This window comes from Epinephelus moara, chromosome 6 (genome assembly GCF_006386435.1).
Source record: "Epinephelus moara isolate mb chromosome 6, YSFRI_EMoa_1.0, whole genome shotgun sequence".
Taxonomy (NCBI): Eukaryota; Metazoa; Chordata; class Actinopteri; order Perciformes; family Serranidae; genus Epinephelus; species Epinephelus moara.
The window spans coordinates 18135532-18155988 of NC_065511.1; the positions used below are offsets into that span (position 1 = coordinate 18135532).

Here is a 20457-nt window from a genome sequence, read left to right on the forward strand (position 1 = left end):
CTGAGGACAGTGTTTGTGTAGTGTGTACAAGCATATAGAGGATTATAGTGCGGGCCGGTGCTGAATTTGTGTCCCAGTCCACCCCTGACTTCTTTACACTATAAAGGGGGAATATTTTGAAGGGATTGTTATTTATAGGTTATTATGCAGTGGTTTTACTGGTCCGGCCCACTTGAGATCAAACTGGGCTGTATATGGCCCAAATGAGTTTGACACCCCTGGTGTAAGATTTCAGACCAAGTTCTCAGGGGCTTTAAACAGTGTTCACATCTTTTCTTGCAGACATAACTTATCACAAACAACATCCTGCTGCACTGATTACTGGTTGAGGAGTTTACACCGGTTTACTGCCAACCCTGCTACAGTTACACACATTACTTAAGTTACTTTAACATAATAACAAGAAGCTTTAGCCACAACTGTCACACTGTTGCACCACCCTCAGGGCTAATTGGAGAACGGATGCAAAATTAAGATCTCCATTCGAATCAATAAGACAATTAATAATAACTTTTAAAATCAAAATCCAGAAACAAATGTCACTATCTTTTTATTTGGGATGATTTTAGAGGTGAAAGAAATGCAGTAACAATCACAGTTTGTATTTGCATAGGGACAATGCAAGATTTATTTATATATCTTTCATCTCCCAAGAGATAAACTCTACAGGTATCACTTTTATTTATTTATTTTTTTAACATAACGTGGTTCATTTTCATGTCATGGCTTGTTGTGACAACCTTCAACTGCTCTTTATGTTATGACTTGGAATCCTCAGTCCAGTGAAGACTAGATCATACTGGAGGTCAACTACCTTAAAGCTACTGCCTCAGCAGTTGTGTTCTTGGGCGATGGAAGATCCATAATGTTCTTACATTATATACTGGTTACCTTAGCATCAGGTGGATGATAGTCAAGGCAGACAGAATATTTAAAATATGGCACTTACAAGAAATTTCATTGTATCTGTGTGTTCATGTTGCAATATTTAATTTGTTTATGTTTGTGTTTACTTAACAGATTAACATTCAAAAAGACATCCAGAAAAATGCTTAAATCAGGTGAGAAAAAAATGCAATGACTGGAGAGAGAGGAGGAGGAACAGACAAAGCTTGGGTGAGGTGGGAGGGAGGAGAGTGACGGCGATGGGGGGGAGTTGTTGATTGATTCTCATACAAGAGTGGTAACGCAGACAGATCTCCATACCAGACCACAGGGTACTCTGGGCTCTGTGTGTCTGTCACTGGAGCCAAGGAGGGTGGGAGGGTTTTCTTCTACTCCTCTTAGATTACCAGTTCCTCTCATCTTTTTCTGTTTTACTGTGACTCTATCTCTTAATATCTTTTTTTGTTCTGTCAGCTTCCCTCAACATTTTTGCCTCAGTCTGGATCCGAGTCCAACTTGTCAAGGACAGTCTGCGTAAATATGATCAGCACCAGTTTGCAGCGCAGTGAAGACTATCAGCGCGACTGGAATTAAATTGTCCAAACTGAAAACAAGAGGAGCTTTCACCTGTCATATTTCAAAGGTGAGTGTTTTATTCCCTAGAAACAGTTTTTTTTTCTTTTATGAAATGTTCCTTGAGTCATTTTATTTCTAATAATGTAGCATTTGACCTTAAACTACGGTGTTATCTCTTGTCTTATGCTGACAGGAAATTTACAGAATACATTATTTGCAATTTGCCATCATTTTTAGCAGTTCAGTGGAGTAAGAGAGGTTTAGATTATACTGAAATGCTCACATAAGCCTTGCAAGATCAGATGGATATTCAGTTTTCAAAACAAATTTTAGACTAAGTCAAAAAAACAAACAAACAGAAATATGTTACAGCAAAAAAAACCATATTTTCAATTGTAGAATTTTAAAACAGTGTTTTTATGATCACTTTCTTACAGTTGAAAAATGAATAGGGCCTAATACTGGTACTCTTTCTACTAAAGATCAATTTAGTGAAAAGTTTGGAGCGGGAATCTGAACAAAATGTGGTGGACAACATGTTGCAGGGAGATGGGGTTAGTAGACACTGGGCCAAATCTGTGTGCAAAATGGCGATCAACAAGTGTGAAATTAAATGAGCACACTGCGATGGCGTGGTGGAGATGCTCCCCCCGACGCCCTCCTGTTGCCGTCAGCCTGGATCCCACTTTCTGTTGCTTTTTCTGTATTTTATATAGCAACCTGAAATCTTGATATGAAGTAATATATTTAATGACCCATAATCCTTGTGTATTTATCTCCCATACAGTCTGCTTAACATGTTGAAAGATTAATCAGATTTTTTAACAGTTTTTAGTGCTGAACTTCTCCCTTACTGTTGTGTAGAGCCCCATTAAGTCTGATTATATTTGCATAATAACCCATTTTCCAAACAGGGAATAATAAAGTTCCACCTTGTGTTTTCTCCAGACTCTACAGCTGCACTTACTGTCATCTCTCCTCCATAACCGCCGGCATTTCACTCCCGAAGGCTGTGCACCCCTCCATGCTGACAGAGAGAGTCCCTGTCGGCCTCATGTCCTCGGTTGTAGCCCCAGAGAAGCCCACCTCCAACACCATGGGCCCCAAAGAGGTAAGTGCAGACCTGACACACATGTAGTGGATTAGTGGTATACAATTCAGTCTGATTAGGAAAACCCAATTGAATCACAGCACGGGGCGAGCTTCTTAATTAAGAGCATTTCTTTCTGATTTGGTGTGTCTGACTCAATTTATGCAGACCTAAAAAGCATTGGGTTGAAAAAGAACCATAATCGTAAAGAAATTTGAATTTCCTGGAGACTAAAATGAACTTAGTGACTTCTTGAATATAATTCTTAAAATCTACAATTAACTTTGTCAGAGGACAGAATATAAAGCCTCGACTATTGCATGAAGAATTGATGAAATGAAGGTGACTGTCTCCGTCTGTCATGTGTGGGTAGCAGGAGAATGAGACTTTGGCCACTAAATGAGTTTTTAAATCACCCTAGTGTGTATTCAGCTCCTACTGCATCTGATTGATTATTAGCTCCATGACTTCTAACTCATTAGGTGGAGCTGATCCTGGTGAAGGAGCAGAATGGGGTCCAGTTCACCTCAACCACCATAGTGGCTCCGACTCCTCCTCAGACCAACCAAGAGGAGGAGAGGGAGACCTGGGGGAAGAAAATCGACTTCCTCCTGTCTGTGATTGGGTTCGCAGTGGACCTCGCCAATGTCTGGAGATTCCCCTACCTCTGCTATAAGAATGGAGGAGGTGAGCTGGATTGAAGGGGTGAGGGGAAGAAGCTAATGTTGGCCCATGTCTAAAGAGGGTGGATGGTGAAGGGAGTAAGGAAGTAAAGGAAGGATGTAGGATGTGCTTTATGTGAGAACAATATCATCCTCCTCTCCTACAAAAGTACTGAAGGAATGGTTAAAGGAGTGTGTGTGCGTGGTTGTGTTGAAAGGAAGGTGAAATGAAGGTGGCATTTATTCACACATGTTTGCATGCTTTATATTTTCAACTGCATGTATACGTGCATTCATGTGCATACACATTACTTGCACATGTACACAGGTGTTTGTGTGTTTGTGTGTGTGTGTGTGTGTGTGTGTGTGTGTGTGTGTTTCAGCTCCATGTGCTCACTGGTTGTTGTTTGAGATTTTTTTTCAGCCCCTTCACAGAGATCAAAATAGGGGAAAAACCACCACAGCTGCTCCGAATAGATTAGCTCTAACAATCACTGCCACTAATTATGGCTGTTTAACATAGAGCTCTCATTATGTTTAAGAGCTATAAATGACACTGTGGCCTCCGTCGAGGCTGACCGTATGTCCCTCTATTTCACAGAATGTCGCATGTTGTCATACCTGTATGTAGGGAAAATATTACTGAGTTAACCCACAATATTATTTTTACTTGGTTTTACTTGGATTTTCTGCTTATATTGATAGCTGACAGCAGAAAAGACAGTACATTAAAGGAGAGAGATACAGGGAATGACATGCAGCAAAGGTTCCTGGTTGGATGCAAACCAGGGGTGTTTTGGTTCATGGTCAGCGCCTTAAAGCTGTAGTTGGTAACTTTTATGAAAAATAGCTTTTATTTTATTTGCTGCAACTGTTTCAGTATTCACACAGCACTAAATGAGACTGATAATCTGTCAAAACAAATAAAAAATCATATTTATATATATATATTTTAGTGTACTGTTCAGCTGTAGAATGAGAATGTTGGTCCGGCTGGTGAGCTGCGCTTGGTACTTTCCAACATGGTGGGCGGGTCACAAAAGTTCTCATTTTACAGCTAAACAGTACACTAAAATATGTTTCTGAAAAGATTTAAGGTGAGATTTAGGCAATGCAGTAACGGAATCTTGATTCACATTTGATCAGCGCTCCCTGGTTTGACAGTTTGACCGCACAAGAGTAGTATAGCTGCGTTAGAGACTCCTCGGCTCTGATTGGCTGTTGTTAGTGTGCTGCGGTAAATTCCAGCAAAATTCACTAGAGGCAGTAGGAAGAAGGGGAAGGGCATTAACCTCCAAGCCACCAAGGTGCTCTGAACCCAAACTATTTTTAAGAGTGTTGATAATCACCATATTCCCTACCCAATGACTGTACAGGTGCTCTGTAAGCCTATCATTTTTGGTAGATTATAATATCTCCAAAAACCTTGCAAAGGCTGTTATACCTTATTTACAAAAGGGTCCTGAACAAATGTCACTAAAGTACTATCCACTTTCATACTTTATAATTGATATGGAGTCATTAAACTTTTCATTTTCTCCTGAATGTAATTTTTCATCTCCAGATGAAGTTTTACTTGTCTCTTTATGTGTGCAGGTGCGTTCCTAGTGCCATACCTGTTCTTCATGGTGATAGCAGGCATGCCTCTCTTCTACATGGAACTGGCTGTGGGACAGTATAACAGAGAGGGGGCTGCAGGCGTGTGGAAGATCTGTCCTATATTTAAAGGTAGGGAGGACACATATTCAGATATCAGGGTTTCTGGAAAAGTTTTGAATGTATATTGTTTTGTCCATTGTTTAAAACATGTTTATAAAAATCCCAAAACATGTCGAATGTTACATAAAATATGTTACTTCTTTTACTAATGTAAAATCTAGTGCTGCGCTGCGTGACCATTGAGATGTAACCGGTATCAAGTAATACACAAATGGCGTCATAGTCAAGGCCATACCCCCTTTTGGGGGAAAGAAACACGCTGTCACATCAGGACTGAAACATGACAATGCTGAAAAGCTGTTATGTAGCAAGTTAACCAAGGCTTTCATACTGAGATTCGACCCACTTAAGATTCGTGAATATCCACTGTCAGTGTAGTAAATGGCTAAATGATGCTGCTGACAGTTACTACTGATGGATAGCTAATGCTAGTCTGTGTGGGAGGCTGCTGCAGTACAGTCATGCAGTGTAGCAACATCAGACTGTCATCTCCAACTAAATCTTAACCTAGATCAAACAGTTGGCTGTTAACAGTCGACAATACCTGGTGATTCAATCAAATATAGGCTGCATATTTGATTGAATCACCAGGTATCTTGATTCAGACATGTATACATGAAATATCCACCCACTGTGTTGGGTCATTGATCCACTTGGATGGGGGAAGACAGACGAGACATGACGGTAGTCCATTCATTGAGGTATCGCGAACACTCAGGCAAGGCCACAAAACAGTCATTAGACATGCCTGTGAAACAAATGTTTGTTTAACAAGAAATAAGTGCAAACAGACATGCCAAATTTATAATCCAAACATGTCAAATTGCATTGACATTTACACGATCTTCAGTTTTATATCCCCTAAAAAGAAGCACAGCCTTGATATTTTGTGAGGTACCCTCATGTGGCGGTCTTCCCTATTTGCAGCTAGCTGGCAGCGGTTATGTCTAATGAGGGAGTAAAGTTATTAAACACTTGCAGTTTTCTTCAGAAATGAGTGTGTGTTTCATAAAGTATGGCTGTATCACGATGTAGGTTGCCTAAACTACTTAAATAAAGTTGTGGAAATGGTAAAACATTATGCAAAGTTACGGCAAAGTTCTGAAAGTTCTTTGGTTGACATGTGTGGGAACCTTGACATATACAGACAGACACATGCCCACCCCGGGGGGACGTACACATGCAAATTCTTGACCGCAAATGCTTTACATATTTGAAATCTGTCCGTCATGGTATGTACATGCCTGTCTGTCTGTCTGATGATAGACCTTTAATATCTACATGTCTTTCTATCTGCTTGTCTGCCCACATTGCCTGTCTGTCCACATGCCAGTCTCCTTTGTCTGCTCATCTCCCGTGTTGAGCGGTGCGACAGGCATTGTTTATCCTCCCCAGAACATCAGGTTCTGTTGGCACTCAGATGGAAAGCAAATGAAAATTGGGCTTTTAGACTCTTGTCCTGATTGTCCAAATCCTCCTGTCAAACACTCTGTGAGGGTACTTTTCAACACATCAATAAGCAAAGCGCAGTTTGTCATCCAAACGTACGCTAATGGAGGAACAAACATTAAAAGCAATTCTCATTTTGGAGCAAAGTCATTGCTTGAAAAATACACCTTGCTTGGTTCAACTTCTTATTCTCTACACACAGTTTACAAGCTCTTGTGTGTATTCATCTGTCTCCGTCTCTGTGCTGTATATCCTGCTCTGGTAAAGTTATAGTTTCACTTAAATCCATATTTAACTCCTCACTATGAATCTAAAGATGCAACAGAAACACAACCTCAAATACCATTATTATCAGCAGACCAGCTGTTGCTTCCCAGTATGATGCCATAGTGCTGCCTTTTGTTAGATTATGTCCTTGTTTGTCTGAAGGTGGCCCGCAGTGTGTACTGCACTGTGCTCTTTTAGGGTGTGTGTGTGTGTGTCTGAGCGTGTGCCTCCTGCGTGCGAACATGTGCCGTCTGTCAGGGACCACACTGAGTAGGTTGACGGTCTAATCACACGCTTCACTCTCTCTCTGTCTCTCAGCGGGGGGATAACAGTAATTATTCAAACACACACACACGCACACACACACACACACATGCCCATATTGACAGTAATTATTCTGATCAACAAGCTGGTTTCCTCCTCAGGATCAATGCATTTGAAGAAAATGACTGAGAAAGGCAGACTTGAAAGGGAGAGATGGCACACGGCCGCATGTGGCGCTAATAAGAGGCATCACTCCCTGTTCAAATATCACATCCACATTACAGAAGGAATCAATAAGGCACACTTGTGGTCATGGCTTTCACCAAAGGTCAACAATCAAAGTCAGTCTTAGAAGAGTGGACATTGTTTTAGATTTATAGAAAGGGTAGATGTGTTGATAATTAAGGCATGAAGAGGCAATCTTTAGAAGTTTCGGTGAGGCCGCCGCAGGCATGTGACATAGGCTACTACTCGCTGGTTGGCACTTCAGTGGTGGGATCTGTCAGGAGTCACTGTTCACACAACTTTGAAGCGTGTGTGGAACATTGTACTTTTTCTGCTGATTCACAATGGTTCCTCATGACCAAATACCTAAAAATCACTCATGACTTGATAACCTTTAAAACATTCCTGCAACTGAAAGACAGATAGGAGCATTAACACCTGCACTGCCATTGTTAAGGGTTTGTATGTCATTTGGTTCACTGTATGTTTATGACAAAAGCATACAGTATGTAAGACTGCTCTGGTAAACTGTTGTAGGACAGTGTGAAAAGGTGACTCATCCAAAAGTATTTAGAGGTTTGGTTTCTTCAGCAAGGCCTTTAACTGAAGTCAAAGTACCAATATAACCATATATGAGTACTCCATTACAAGTAAAAGTCCTGCATTGAAATCCTACTCGAGTAAAAGCACAGCAGTATTATCAGCTAAATGTACTTAAAGTATCAAATATAAAGGTGCAGACTAATTGTGACTGATTTCTGGTTGTGTATAACAGTATTAGTGTTATTGATGTTTCAGTGTGTATCAGCAGTTTACTATTGTAGCTGGTCAGTGATTAGCTATTTTTAACTACTTTATCTGTAGTAAACTAGTCCAGTGGTTACCAATATACCAAAGGGGGCTGCCTGCTTTCCCCACAGTGTGACGAGATATCAGAGGAAGCCAGAAGTGACCATAATTAGACAAGAGGTTGGAGCTGTGGAGGAAGTGAGGGGTTGATCTGACTCATAGACTGTAGCGACACCCTGCAGACAGCCTGTCACTCAAGCGGTCCCATCCTTAAAAAATGTATGCATAACTTTAGGCCTTAATAAAATGCAAATGGTTAAGTTATATATACAAAATTCACATCCCACACAACTGTTTTTTGCACCAGGCTGTAAACATGTTTATTTCTGCTGTAACATTGAGCTTTTTAACATGGGGGTCTGAGGGGACTGACACTGTTTTGGAGCCAGCCTCAAGTGGCCATTCAATGAACTGCAGGTTTGAGGACTTTTGGATTGGCCCCTCAGCCCCGGAGATTGCTCTTTGGTCGGAACTTGAACAGTTATTTAAATGCAACCATCTGCAAATGAATTATGTTTTTTGTGGGTGTTTTATGCCTTTATTTGACTTGAAAACTTTGCCAAAAAAGGTTGAAATTCACTGGTTTAATATTTAACAGTGTATTATATTTTATAAGATTATCATACCTTAATCTGAAAAGTAACAGTGACTATAGCTGCATGTCCCTTTGAAATGTGGAGTAGAAGTATACATCAGCAGAAAATGGAAATACTCAAGTGAAGTAGAACTACCGAACAATAGTGGAGGAATACACAGCTTCAGAGAATGTACTTAGTTACTTCCTACTACTGAGTGTCTTTGCAGCCATGGGAAGCAGTACTCTGTAATTCAGAAAAAAGCATGTGGGCTGTTAGATTCCACTGAGGTGCCCATTTCGATATCTAAGGTCCTATTTTTTTGCAGTGAGCATAGCCAGTTTCCCCTTCTTCCTATCTCTTTATTGCTGCCTTTAATAGCTATGAATATTAATCATTTGTTTCCCCCTAACAGGTGTAGGCTTCACAGTGATCCTCATCTCCCTCTATGTTGGTTTCTACTATAACGTCATAATCTCCTGGGCGCTGTTCTACCTCTTCTCCTCATTCACCAGCGAGCTGCCATGGGTCCACTGCAACAACACTTGGAACAGTCCTAACTGCTCCGACCGGGCTGACAACAGCTCAGTCAGTGACATTTACAAGCCCACGCCTGCTCATGAGTATTTCGAGTAAGTTGGCCTGAACTAAGGCTCTAATATTTATTTATTAACATTTGTTTAGTATCGTTAATTCTATTTGAGGAAATACAGTTACATAGATATGTAGTCACGTTAGAGGCCAATCACGCTCTTGAAAATTCTTATGCCATTGTCAATGATATGTGACACATTGGTGCAAAACTGTACTGTATATCACCCACACATTTGCTCTGCCAGAAGTGCACAAGACAAAACTTCAATGCTATGCAGTTATGGTGTTAAATGGAGTGGAGCTGTCTACAGAATAACTGAAGTTACTGTAATTACTTTGCCTAGATTTAGAAATGTCATAGACTGTCTAATTATGGATACTTCAAATATGATAACATGTTCAAAAATGAACATCAGGAATGTTTTCCTCAAAATGGTTCAGTTTGGCTGCATTTGGCCAATGCAGCTTCCCAGCCTGTGAAGCTGACCAGGTGTCTCCTCTTCCAACAAGTGAGGGGTTGTTCTGTTGTGACAGTTGAGACATTTGATCCATGCTAGTTGAAATGGCAGTGTGCTATTTACACAGAACCACCTGCAGACAATTTGACCACATCGGTTGATCTTTTTCAGTCTCATCTGTAAGGCTGTCTCTGAAATTATCTGAATCAAGGCATCAACAATGTTGAGTCTTTGAGGTGACACATGTGATTCAACTTTGCAGGATGTCAAATGAAAGTAAGCTTTTAAATCTGCTACCTTTTATTGCCAGCGCAGTTTTCCCATCTTGGCAGGCTGACATAATCTCTGAGACCTTTTTAATTTGCTATAATGAAACTTTTGCTGCAACAGATGTACCAACACTTCATGTATCATCCATCTGGCCAGATTGCCTTGGGGTTTACATGTCTCCTGTCACTGATGAACCCCCAGGTACTGAGCTTCCAACAAGGCCAGGCGTTTATTGTTAAGCCAATTTTATGCAGAATGTCAAGAACCAGATCCAGGTGTTGTGATGTTGTGAATAATAATGTTGTAGGAACACTTGTTATTCCATGTACATACTATGATACTTTTATTGTAGCACAATGCAATGGGGAAATTATTGGTACCCCATCCCCATGTCTTCAAGGACAATATCCACCATCCCTTTGATTGCTGTCCGTGCGTAGGGTTAAATAATCAACCTTGAACTCTGGTGAACACTAAACTGTATGTGCCTCAGAGACAAAATATTTGTCACCATGTACTGTATGCCTCATACTGTACATTTGGAAGTAGGATGACTATAACTACCATGGCGGGAACCAATATGTTTCGGGGTAGTCCAACTGTTCGTACGTACGTCCTCTTCTCATGAATGCAAAATCTCAAGAATGCCTGTGGGAAGTTCTTCAGAGTTGGAACATATGTCCACTTGGACTTAACAATGAAATGATGAATATTTGGTGGTCATAGGTCAGAGGTCAAGGTCACTGTGACCTTGTTTGTCTCATTGTCGCGAATGCAGTGTATCAAGAATGCCTTGAGGGAATTTTCCTCAAATTTTGCACAAACATCCTCTTTGAGTCAAGGATGCACTGATCAGAATTTGGTGATCAAAGGTCAAAATCACTGTGACCTCATCTGTCTCATTGTCACGAATGCTGTATCTCAACTACACCTTGAGGGAATTTCTTTAAATGTGGCACATATGTCCACTTGGACTCAATGATGAACCAACTATTTTTTGGTGGCCAAAGGTCAAAGTCACTATGATCTCATTTGTCTCATTCTCACAAAAGTGATATGTGAAGAATTTTTTTGAGTGAATCTTTTTCATTTTATTTCATTTAAATGTCCACTTAGACTCAAGGATGAACTGATTAGATTGTGGTGGTCAAAGGTTAAGGTCACTGTGACCTTGCATCCATCTCATTCTTGTGAATGTGATATCTCAAGAACACCAGTGAGAACATCAAATTTGGCGCAAACACTCTGAGTCAAGGTTCAAGGTCATTGTGACCTCGTTCATTGCATTCTAAATGTAGTATCTCAAGATGCAGCAGCACGGTGATACAGTGGTTAGCATTGTCACCTCACAGCAAGAGGGTTCCTGGTTGGAACCCAGGGTGGGGGAGCCCTGCTGTGCAGAGTTTGCATGTTTTCCCCATGTCAGTGTAGGTTTTCTCCGGGTACTCCGGCTTCCTCCCACAGTCCAAAGACATGCAGGTTAGGTTAATTGGTGACTCTAAATTGCCCGTAGGTGTGAATGTGAGCATGAATTGTTGTCTGTCTCTATGTGTCAGCCCTGCGATAGTCTGGCAGTCCAGGGTGTACCCTGCCTCTCGCCCAATGTCAGCTGGGATAGGCTCCAGCCCCCCCGCACCCCAAACAGGATAAGCAGCTACAGAAAATGAATGAATGAATCTTTGCTTCCCACCTTGAAACCATTCTGATTCTAAATGATCCTCTGAGTTGTCGGTCGGATATGTGTAATGCATCCATGTTTTTGCAACTTAATGGGTTGGCAGAAGTGCACAATTGCAAGGTGATAATTCTAGTTTGTACACTGTAAATGGAGACCTAGGATTGGTCAGGGTTCTTACCACAATATTCTTTTTCTTTAGACGAGGGGTGCTCCACATCCAGGACAGTAAAGGTATTGGTGATCTGGGCCGTCCACGCTGGCAGTTGACTTGCTGTCTTGCTGTAGTGATTGTTCTGCTCTACTTCAGTCTCTGGAAGGGAGTCAAGACCTCTGGAAAGGTGGGGAATGACACACTAGTCATGTTTCTTTATGTGAAAACCACAAAAGATCTACAATTCCTATCCGAGCATCTCTAAATAACTCAATTTAAGCTATGGAATCATGTTTAGGAAATGCTGCTCCTTCTAGTCCTGTTAAACGCACTCAACAGTTTAAGACGACTGTGTATGTGTATGTTAATATGTAGAGACATTTTCACTTTCTTGCGTGCATGCATATGTTTGAATCTCATTGTGTGTGTGTGTGTGTGTGTGTGTGGCCGTTTTTCTGTTTAAATGTGGGACTGTTCGTTTGTGTGTCTGTGTGTTTGTACCTTGTGCGACCCTTTCAGGTTGTGTGGATCACAGCCACAATGCCCTATGTGGTCTTGACTGTGCTGCTGCTCCGCGGAGTCACCTTGCCTGGAGCCATCGATGGCATTAAGGCTTACCTCTCCGTGGACTTCCTGAGACTCTGTGACGCCAAGGTGAGTGTCGATGGGAGAGACGGGGGGACACGAGTGAGGTGAGAGTGGTGGGGGTGCAGGAGAAGAAGAAAAGGAGGCATGGGGAGGTAAATGGGGGCTGATAAACACTATAAAGGAATGTTTTGGCATTTTAAGTTTTAGTTTTATGTTTTATCTGAAACTAAAACTGTGTAAAGAAAACTGCAAAAAGGCTTGGTTTGCATCCTATCTCGACCAAATATGCTACAGGACACAATTATAGATTAAAGCTAGTCTTAAAATGGCAATGGTACATAGTAACGTTACATTATTACCTGTGCACATTACATACCGGTAATGACAGCAGTAGAAAGCAAGCATAAAGGTTAGCATTAGCTCATTACAAATCCATATTCACAGTGGGATAGGGTATATTTTACAGAATGGTTTTGTGTTTATCATCATAAACTCTTTAGATTTGCATACTTAAAACTTTAGCCTATGTAACACTCATGATAGATTTATTTATTTATTTTTTTATTTTTCACTTTTTTACATATTTCAAATTAGTGAAATAGCACAGTCTTTGTCATTGATTGTACCGACACACAGCAGTCAGGCAATGGCTTCTGCTGGGGTACGACAAACCACATGCAGAACTGTATTACACCACAGTACTAGAACTGGTAGTAATAATAATGCCAGTTTAAACAAATCAAATCCCACCTAGGTCTTAAGCCTATTTCTCTCGCTCTTCCCATCACAACACATTTATCCCATCCATTCTAGATAAAACCTTCTGTACATTGAGTGACTTAGGATTACACAGTGTCAAAGATCTATATAGCAGGTACATTTTCCACCTTTGCACAACTACAAAAGAACTTCAGTCTTTTAAACAATAATTATTTCAGACACTTACACATTAGAGATTACGTATATACGAAAACATCTAATAGGATTTGAAATTGAGAGTACTGACGATAGACAACTGTCTTAAAACGTCACCAATCTGAGATAACTTCATCTACCACCCTACTATCATTAGTCTATCCATCTTCTGAAAGTTTCAAAGCCAGTTGGGAAAAAGAAATAGGTATTAAAATGTCAGATGACATATGGGAAGAAAGCCTTGAACACATAACGCTCAAACAACACCATACACAGACTCCACAACTCCAAGGCCAATACACAACATATCCAAACATGTCACCAACTTGTGATAAATGTCATTCCTCAGAAGCAACTCTTTCTCACAGCTTTGTCTTGTGCCCTAAGGTTTCATCTTTTTGGTCCGATGTCTTCAACAGCATCGCAGAAATTAGTAATATTTCACTAGAACGGGAACCTATATTAATTATTCTGGGTGTATCATTAAGACAACTCTCCATTGCCTAACAAAAATTCTTCTCCTACTGTAACATTATGGCAAAAAGCTATTTCTTATATCAAGGAAATGAACAGCAGTTTCATCCTACAATGTATGGCTACATGGCCTAACCAGCACACACTGGGAAAGGATAAGATACATCTTAAAGGGCTTTGGCTCAATAAAAATACCTCGGAAAAAAAGAAAGAAAAATTAACAATAATGGCAATTTGTTAAGGTTATTTCATTTTGCTTTTGCTTATAATTATTTTGGACAACACTGTGCAGTTTGCTTGCTATAGCATAGAATTTTTTAATCAATCTAGGATATGGACCTTTAGAAGATAGGACACAGCTGGACTAAGTTTAAAGGACAGAGATGAAGGCAGGGCTGGGGTGAGAAACAGTAGAAAAGTTGTATTAGGTGAGACACAACAAAGCCACAAACATCACACACTACACAGCTGTTCTCTGGCAAAATGTACCATCTTTAATGTTGATCTACAGGGGTGACAAAAGCCTTAATGTGGAGCTATTCTTGTGAGCTCAAATCACAAACTGTTACGTTCATGCATAAAATCTGAGAGATGTTAACTGTCAGTTTCCTCTCATTGTACGCTGCAGACCAAAGAATTAAGCACTGGTTTACAATGTGAAGTATCATTTGACTGGGATTTCCTTGAGGAAAAAAAAGCGAGAAAAAACTGTTTGTCTAACCTGTTTCTAATATTTTCCCACCCTGTGAAAGCTGCTGTCATAGCACTGAGAGGCTCAACAAGTAAGCGAGCAGGACTAAAGGGCTCAGTTATGGAGAATGAGAGAGAAAGCAAGAAGGAGAGCGAAAGACACATGCACGGCTGCAATTGGAGAATTAGATTAGATAGATTCATGGAGCAGTAATTTGCAAAATTACCCCCCGTATTCACTAGCGTCTTTCATCTACTGCCGTTGAATGAGTTTCCTGCAATTATCCCTAATAATGGCTTTTTTCCTCTCCTGTGCCTTTTGTTTGCCGCTTCACACAAGTGCGCTTGTTCTGTTGCTCCCCCAGGTCTGGATCGAGGCAGCGACACAGATCTGTTTCTCTCTGGGAGTGGGGTTTGGTGTGCTAATTGCCTTTTCCAGCTACAACAAATTCAGCAACAACTGTTACAGGTAAAGACACACAAGGGGAAGAAGGAGGGGATTCACAGAGACAGACAAGGGATGGGTGGAGAGTTGCTTCTGCACATACACACAAACACACACACACACACAGGCACACACACGCAACATAAGCAGGTGAATTACAATAACCTTTGAAGCTCCTCGAAACCCGCCATGTCTTTGACACCATGCTGTGCAACAGACAGCCGTAACACCAATCAAAACTGTCGCCCTCTTTGAAAATCATCAGCGTCCCACAGGAGGCTTTTATCTGCCTTTTTTACCCTTTTTAATGTTTATGATAGCTGACACATGACACTGTCCACCTCAAGGATTCCTCGTGAGCATAACACCAAATCGAATAGTTATGCAGGGTTGCACATTTACTGTAAGACAAAGCTGTTAACTTCTTCATGTGTAAATCACACATCCTGTTGTTATTTAACACTAACCAACTCATTTATTTATCAATTTTCTCTACTTACTTTATCATTTTTGCAATTGAAGGGGTTTTAACTCCTATCAGAAGGCAGGAAGTCGACTTGCTAGTCTGTCACATCATGGGCAAATCATTGACTACCTGTCAGCAGTCTCTAAACTATTCTGAAACCCAGACTCATTACGGCAAGCCAGCATTCTATCCATCCTTGACCCACCCATGATGCACTCTCTAGTTGACTGGCTGCCAGTTATGCTGATATTGACTTCATACTGTTTTTCATGTCATTTGTTATTATTGATCCAGAGACGCCATCATTACCAGCTCTATCAACTCTTTAACCAGTTTCTTCTCCGGCTTTGTGGTCTTCTCCTTCCTCGGGTACATGTCCCAGAAACACAACATAGCCCTGGACAAAGTTGCCACAGATGGTATGGTTTTATTTTACTGTGTTTGTAATGTTGTGTTTAAATACAGTAATAGTAGTGGTATTAAATGACACTGCGAGCAGTTCAGTAGAAGCAGGATAATGTGCCTTCTTTGATTATGTCATGAGTCAATGATAATTCTAATTTGTGTGTATTTTGTGCTGCTTTCTATTTTCCTTGCTTGAATTTGTTGCCCTGTAGGTGCTGGTTTGGTGTTTGTCATTTACCCAGAAGCCATTGCAACATTACCTGGATCGTCGGTGTGGGCGGTTATCTTCTTCATCATGCTGTTAACACTGGGGATTGATAGTGCTGTGAGTATGCACTCACACATCCAAAAACACACACTCACACACAGACACGTTATTTCAGACGTGCGCCTTTTTCTTATTTGTGATATAGATTGGTAAATAAAGGTGTTGTTGTATTATCTCTGCTGTTTATGGGTATTTTAGTTCATGTGCTGTAATGTTAAATAAAATAACAGCATGCTATATGTAAAATAAACAGTTTTCTTTTGCAGTTTTTATGATTTTGAGCTCTAGTGCAGCAATTATGCAATAAAAAAGGACATCTACAGGGACTTACTGACTTTGTGATTTATTCTAATGTCTTCTGTCATAGATGGGAGGGATGGAATCGGTGATCACGGGACTGATTGATGAGTTTAAATTCCTCCACAAGCACAGAGAGCTGTTCACCCTCTTCATTGTGGTTGCCACCTTCCTTATATCTCTCTTCTGTGTTACAAATGTAAGTATCACACTGGGCAGACAGACGCACAGTTTCATACATACATTTTATAAGTATCTGCAAAAGCCATTAACTGAATCATCAGAATTTAGTTTTTTTTTTTAGTTTGTTCATACTATAACCTGTGTGATAAAGCTTATTACAACAACACAATTATTCCACATTCATCAAATTTACTCTCTCTCTCCAGGGTGGGATGTATGTGTTCACTCTGCTGGACAATTTTGCGGCAGGAACATCGATTCTCTTTGGAGTGCTTATTGAAGCCATTGGCATCGCATGGTTTTACGGTGAGAAAGAAGGACACAAGGAAAAACAGATGATTCATGTTTTCATGGTCAGCAAAGCTGATGCTATATTAAGGGTCTGATGAGAAATCTTTTGGTAGAGGTGTGCTGTGCCTCAGTGCAACATAGTTCCATTAGATGCTGCAGCTTTAAGGGTTGTTCTCATTAATGGTTTTGGCCTCTTCAGCCTCTGTGCATGTGTTGTTAAGGTACAAGGATAAACTGTAGCTTTGGTGCTCATAAGAGCTCAGGGGGGTTAAATGGCCTGTGTTTTAAACACTGCCAGTGTTACCTCTCTGTTCACTTGACAGTGGTGAGCCACCACATGAAGAGCATTACAGCTGAGGAACACACATCTCCCATTTGTCATTGACAGGAGTCACGCAATTTTGACATCATCTCTCGAATGCATTATGTTTTACGCGTACCACACCTCCAACACACCACTGCAAATCACTGTTTGCCTCTGCTTGAAATACAGTAGAGAGTGGAATGGAGTGAATGACATGTCTCCTGGCTGAATATTTATGTATCTTTCAAGCACTCTATCAGCACGATAGAGTAGAAATACTTTGTGATGTGGGTGCATGTTAGGGCCCCAGAATTTAACCCCTTCTGAGCTGATCAGTGACCTATAGTTCTATAGATAATCACAATATAGTTAGCCATTTCGGATTTACTCCATTTCCTTCTTCTCTGGTTCATATGTAAATTAATAGCTAAATACCAACTGCTTAATGATGGATGCTTGCCTTTGCATATATTTTTACCTACAGCAATACCACCTGAAAACAAGAAAAACTGGCTTTTCATAGAGTGTGAGAAAACCCGCTCTGAATCTCCAGAAGGCACAAAATATTATAAAAACAATCTAAAGGTCGGGGAAAATGGCTGACCTGAACTTCCGTATTGAGTTTCTTGTCTCATGTCTACTGAATCTGACTGTGGAGGGATCTATAAAGGGCTAAATACTAACCAGGCCCCAGGTGGTGGGGTCAGCATATTGCCCCACTTTGGTGGGTCCCGACCTTGGCAAGCCAGATAAATCAAGCCTAAGGCTTCAGTGGGCCTTTTTTTCCCATCCTCATAACTGCTGACAGGAACCCTTGACCCCTGGCCACTGTGGTCTTTCGTTCTGCTGTCCACTACGTAAGTACATTTAGCTGTGCTGAATACCTGGTCGTCAGCCCGGATATAGTCCTCTGCAGTGAGAGATGCCTTCCAGGCAGGTAGAAAAAGAAAAAAAACAGTACAGCCAGGTTTGTGAGAGACATAAAATCTCTCACAAACCTTGCTTTTGATTTACACTCATGCATGAGAACCATATACAAATGCACCTACTGCCTTGATAATATTTTGATATTCAATTTTAGCAAAGGCCGAATGTAGCCATGGGTTGGAAGTAATACCAAGTATTTCCATGTGTTTCAGGAGTGGACCGATTCAGTGATGACATCGAAGAGATGATTGGCCAGCGACCAGGCAGGTACTGGAGACTGTGCTGGAAGTTTGTCAGCCCCTGCTTCCTCCTGGTGAGCCTCTATATGGACTTATTGTACATTGGAAACCAAACCAAGGCAAATGTTAAAAATAAATAGCAGGACTGTGAGTTTAACCTCACAGCAAGAGGGTTCCTGGTTCCTGGTCCGGGTTCACTCCCCCAGGGTAGGGCCCCCTCCCCCGTGCTGAGCTTGCATGTTCTCCCCGTGTCAGCATGGGTTTTTTCTGGGTAAAAAACAGCTGGGATGGGCCCAGCGACCCCAAAGAGGATAAGCGGTAATGGAAGTGAATGACGGATGAGTAAACATAGTCAGATAAAGTAAAAAAAAAAAATCAAGTACTACAAAAGTTAAGATAAATGAATATAGAATAGCTGTTTATGTGTATTTTTGCAGTTAATTTTCCTGGGAAGGCTGAGAGGTGTGATTTAATGATAGCTGGAACACATGGCTTGGCACTCAACACACCCACCACCTTTTACTATGCACTGTGGATAATTATAATGGTTTAACAACAGAAATATTGCCACTATGTTTACTGCTACTACAGTAAAGTAACATCCTGTATCAGAAAATTACACTCTACCACTGAATTAATTAGCTTGAAAGAGGACTTAAAATGATCTTTTGAAGTAATGGTTTATAAAGTCTTGTGTATTCACATTATTTTCTTCAATAGTTTATGGTGGTGGTGAGCTTTGCCACATTCCACCCTCCAACCTACGGCACCTACATGTTTCCTCCATGGGCTAACATGGTGGGGTGGTGTCTGGCCATTTCCTCAATGTCCATGGTGCCTCTCTACGCCATCTACAAACTCTGCACACTGCCTGGAAAGTTCTGTGATGTAAGTAAGAAAATAGAGTGAGGGGAAATGATATATATTGTCATTTATGGTATAACTGGACCTTTGATGAAATATGGAGGATTCTTTTTAAATAATGATTTAGAACTTTTTTTTGAATATGTCAATTATTTTTCTCCTTTTTTCCTGGAACAGAGACTGGCTTATGCCATCACCCCAGAGACAGAACATCACTTGGTAGACAATGGGGAGGTTCGGCAGTTCACAGTGAGTGTTCTCTTAATTATGATTGATTTTTATTGTTATCAGAATTGTTTACTGCTGTTGTAAGCTCACACGTCTGCAGGCTTTAGATAAGTAATTATATTAATGATATTACTGATATTAAGCCCATTTTAATTGAGGCTGGAGTGCGGGACTTTTACATATAAATGAACGTCTCTGATATTCAAGCCCTTGCCAAATAAGTTCACACAATGTGACGAAGTCAGAGTTGTCAGGGTCGTGGTGTCTGGTGTCTGTGGCGACTTTCCCTCAGTGGCACACCAGAAATGATGTGTATTATGCCTACCAGCCAAACTTAAAGGGGGCTAGAAGGGAGGAGAAACCACAGCAACAGAGCAGCAGCTAGGTTTATGGTGCTTGCTATGGTAGAAAAGTGTCCAAGTAATGCACACTGGAGTGGATGCTCCACCTCGGCATTTGGAGGAAGGACATAAGTTTAAAAAAAGAAAGAAAAAAAAAAGCGATAACGGTGACAGCGAACACAGAACACCATCTGTATGGCTTATAGCCCCTTTTACACAAAGATTGCACTATGGGGCCACTATGAAGTCCCTTTGTTACACCACTTTGGTATTTTTATACAGAACCAAACAACAGCATCGTCATGTCACACCTGTGTGTGATTTTAGAAAGCATGCCGGCATCCTGGAAGCAAGCATCAGGCGTGATGGGAATACCATGTATTACATCAACATTGGCCTCTAGTGTGACATAGTGTGACAATATCTCAGCACTTTCTAAGGACGCATTCACACTGATGCTATTTGGTCCGCTTTAAACGAACCCTGGTCCGCTTCCGCGTATAGTTCTGTTTAGGGATGCACCAAATATTTGGTAACCGAATATATTCGGCTGAATATTGCAAAAAAACACACATTTGGTATTCGGTGGAATAAGTTAAAAGCAAGGCCAAATAATAGTGGCGTGTTTTGATAACGCAATCAAACAGCGTGCCGTGACGGGCGGAGTAAAATGTCGGCAGTGTGGCGATCTGTCCGTCACTGCACTCACATTTGCGACTAAAAATAGTTTTGAGCGAGCAAAATAGGCTTAAATCATTCAGCACGCTGTGCAAGCAGCCTACAGATTTCAACCACCAGCAGAAACGAAAGGCGAATCCCA

General features: G+C 40.9%; 1 protein-coding gene across 1 annotated transcript in view; it reads left to right on the top strand.

The window, feature by feature from the left end:
• Positions 1–1225: 1225 nt before the first annotated feature.
• Positions 1226–20457, top strand: part of slc6a3 (solute carrier family 6 member 3) — a 23004-nt gene continuing 3772 nt past the window's right edge. Inside the window, exons 1-15 of the mRNA XM_050046525.1 lie at positions 1226–1528; positions 2410–2572; positions 3034–3238; positions 4810–4941; positions 8977–9193; positions 11761–11899; positions 12232–12366; positions 14745–14848; positions 15585–15709; positions 15908–16020; positions 16331–16459; positions 16650–16749; positions 18178–18278; positions 18925–19092; positions 19246–19317. Of these exons, the coding sequence (XP_049902482.1) occupies positions 2486–2572; positions 3034–3238; positions 4810–4941; positions 8977–9193; positions 11761–11899; positions 12232–12366; positions 14745–14848; positions 15585–15709; positions 15908–16020; positions 16331–16459; positions 16650–16749; positions 18178–18278; positions 18925–19092; positions 19246–19317 (1827 nt within the window). The 5' untranslated portion in view covers positions 1226–1528; positions 2410–2485. The remainder of the gene's footprint in view (positions 1529–2409; positions 2573–3033; positions 3239–4809; positions 4942–8976; positions 9194–11760; positions 11900–12231; positions 12367–14744; positions 14849–15584; positions 15710–15907; positions 16021–16330; positions 16460–16649; positions 16750–18177; positions 18279–18924; positions 19093–19245; positions 19318–20457) is intronic.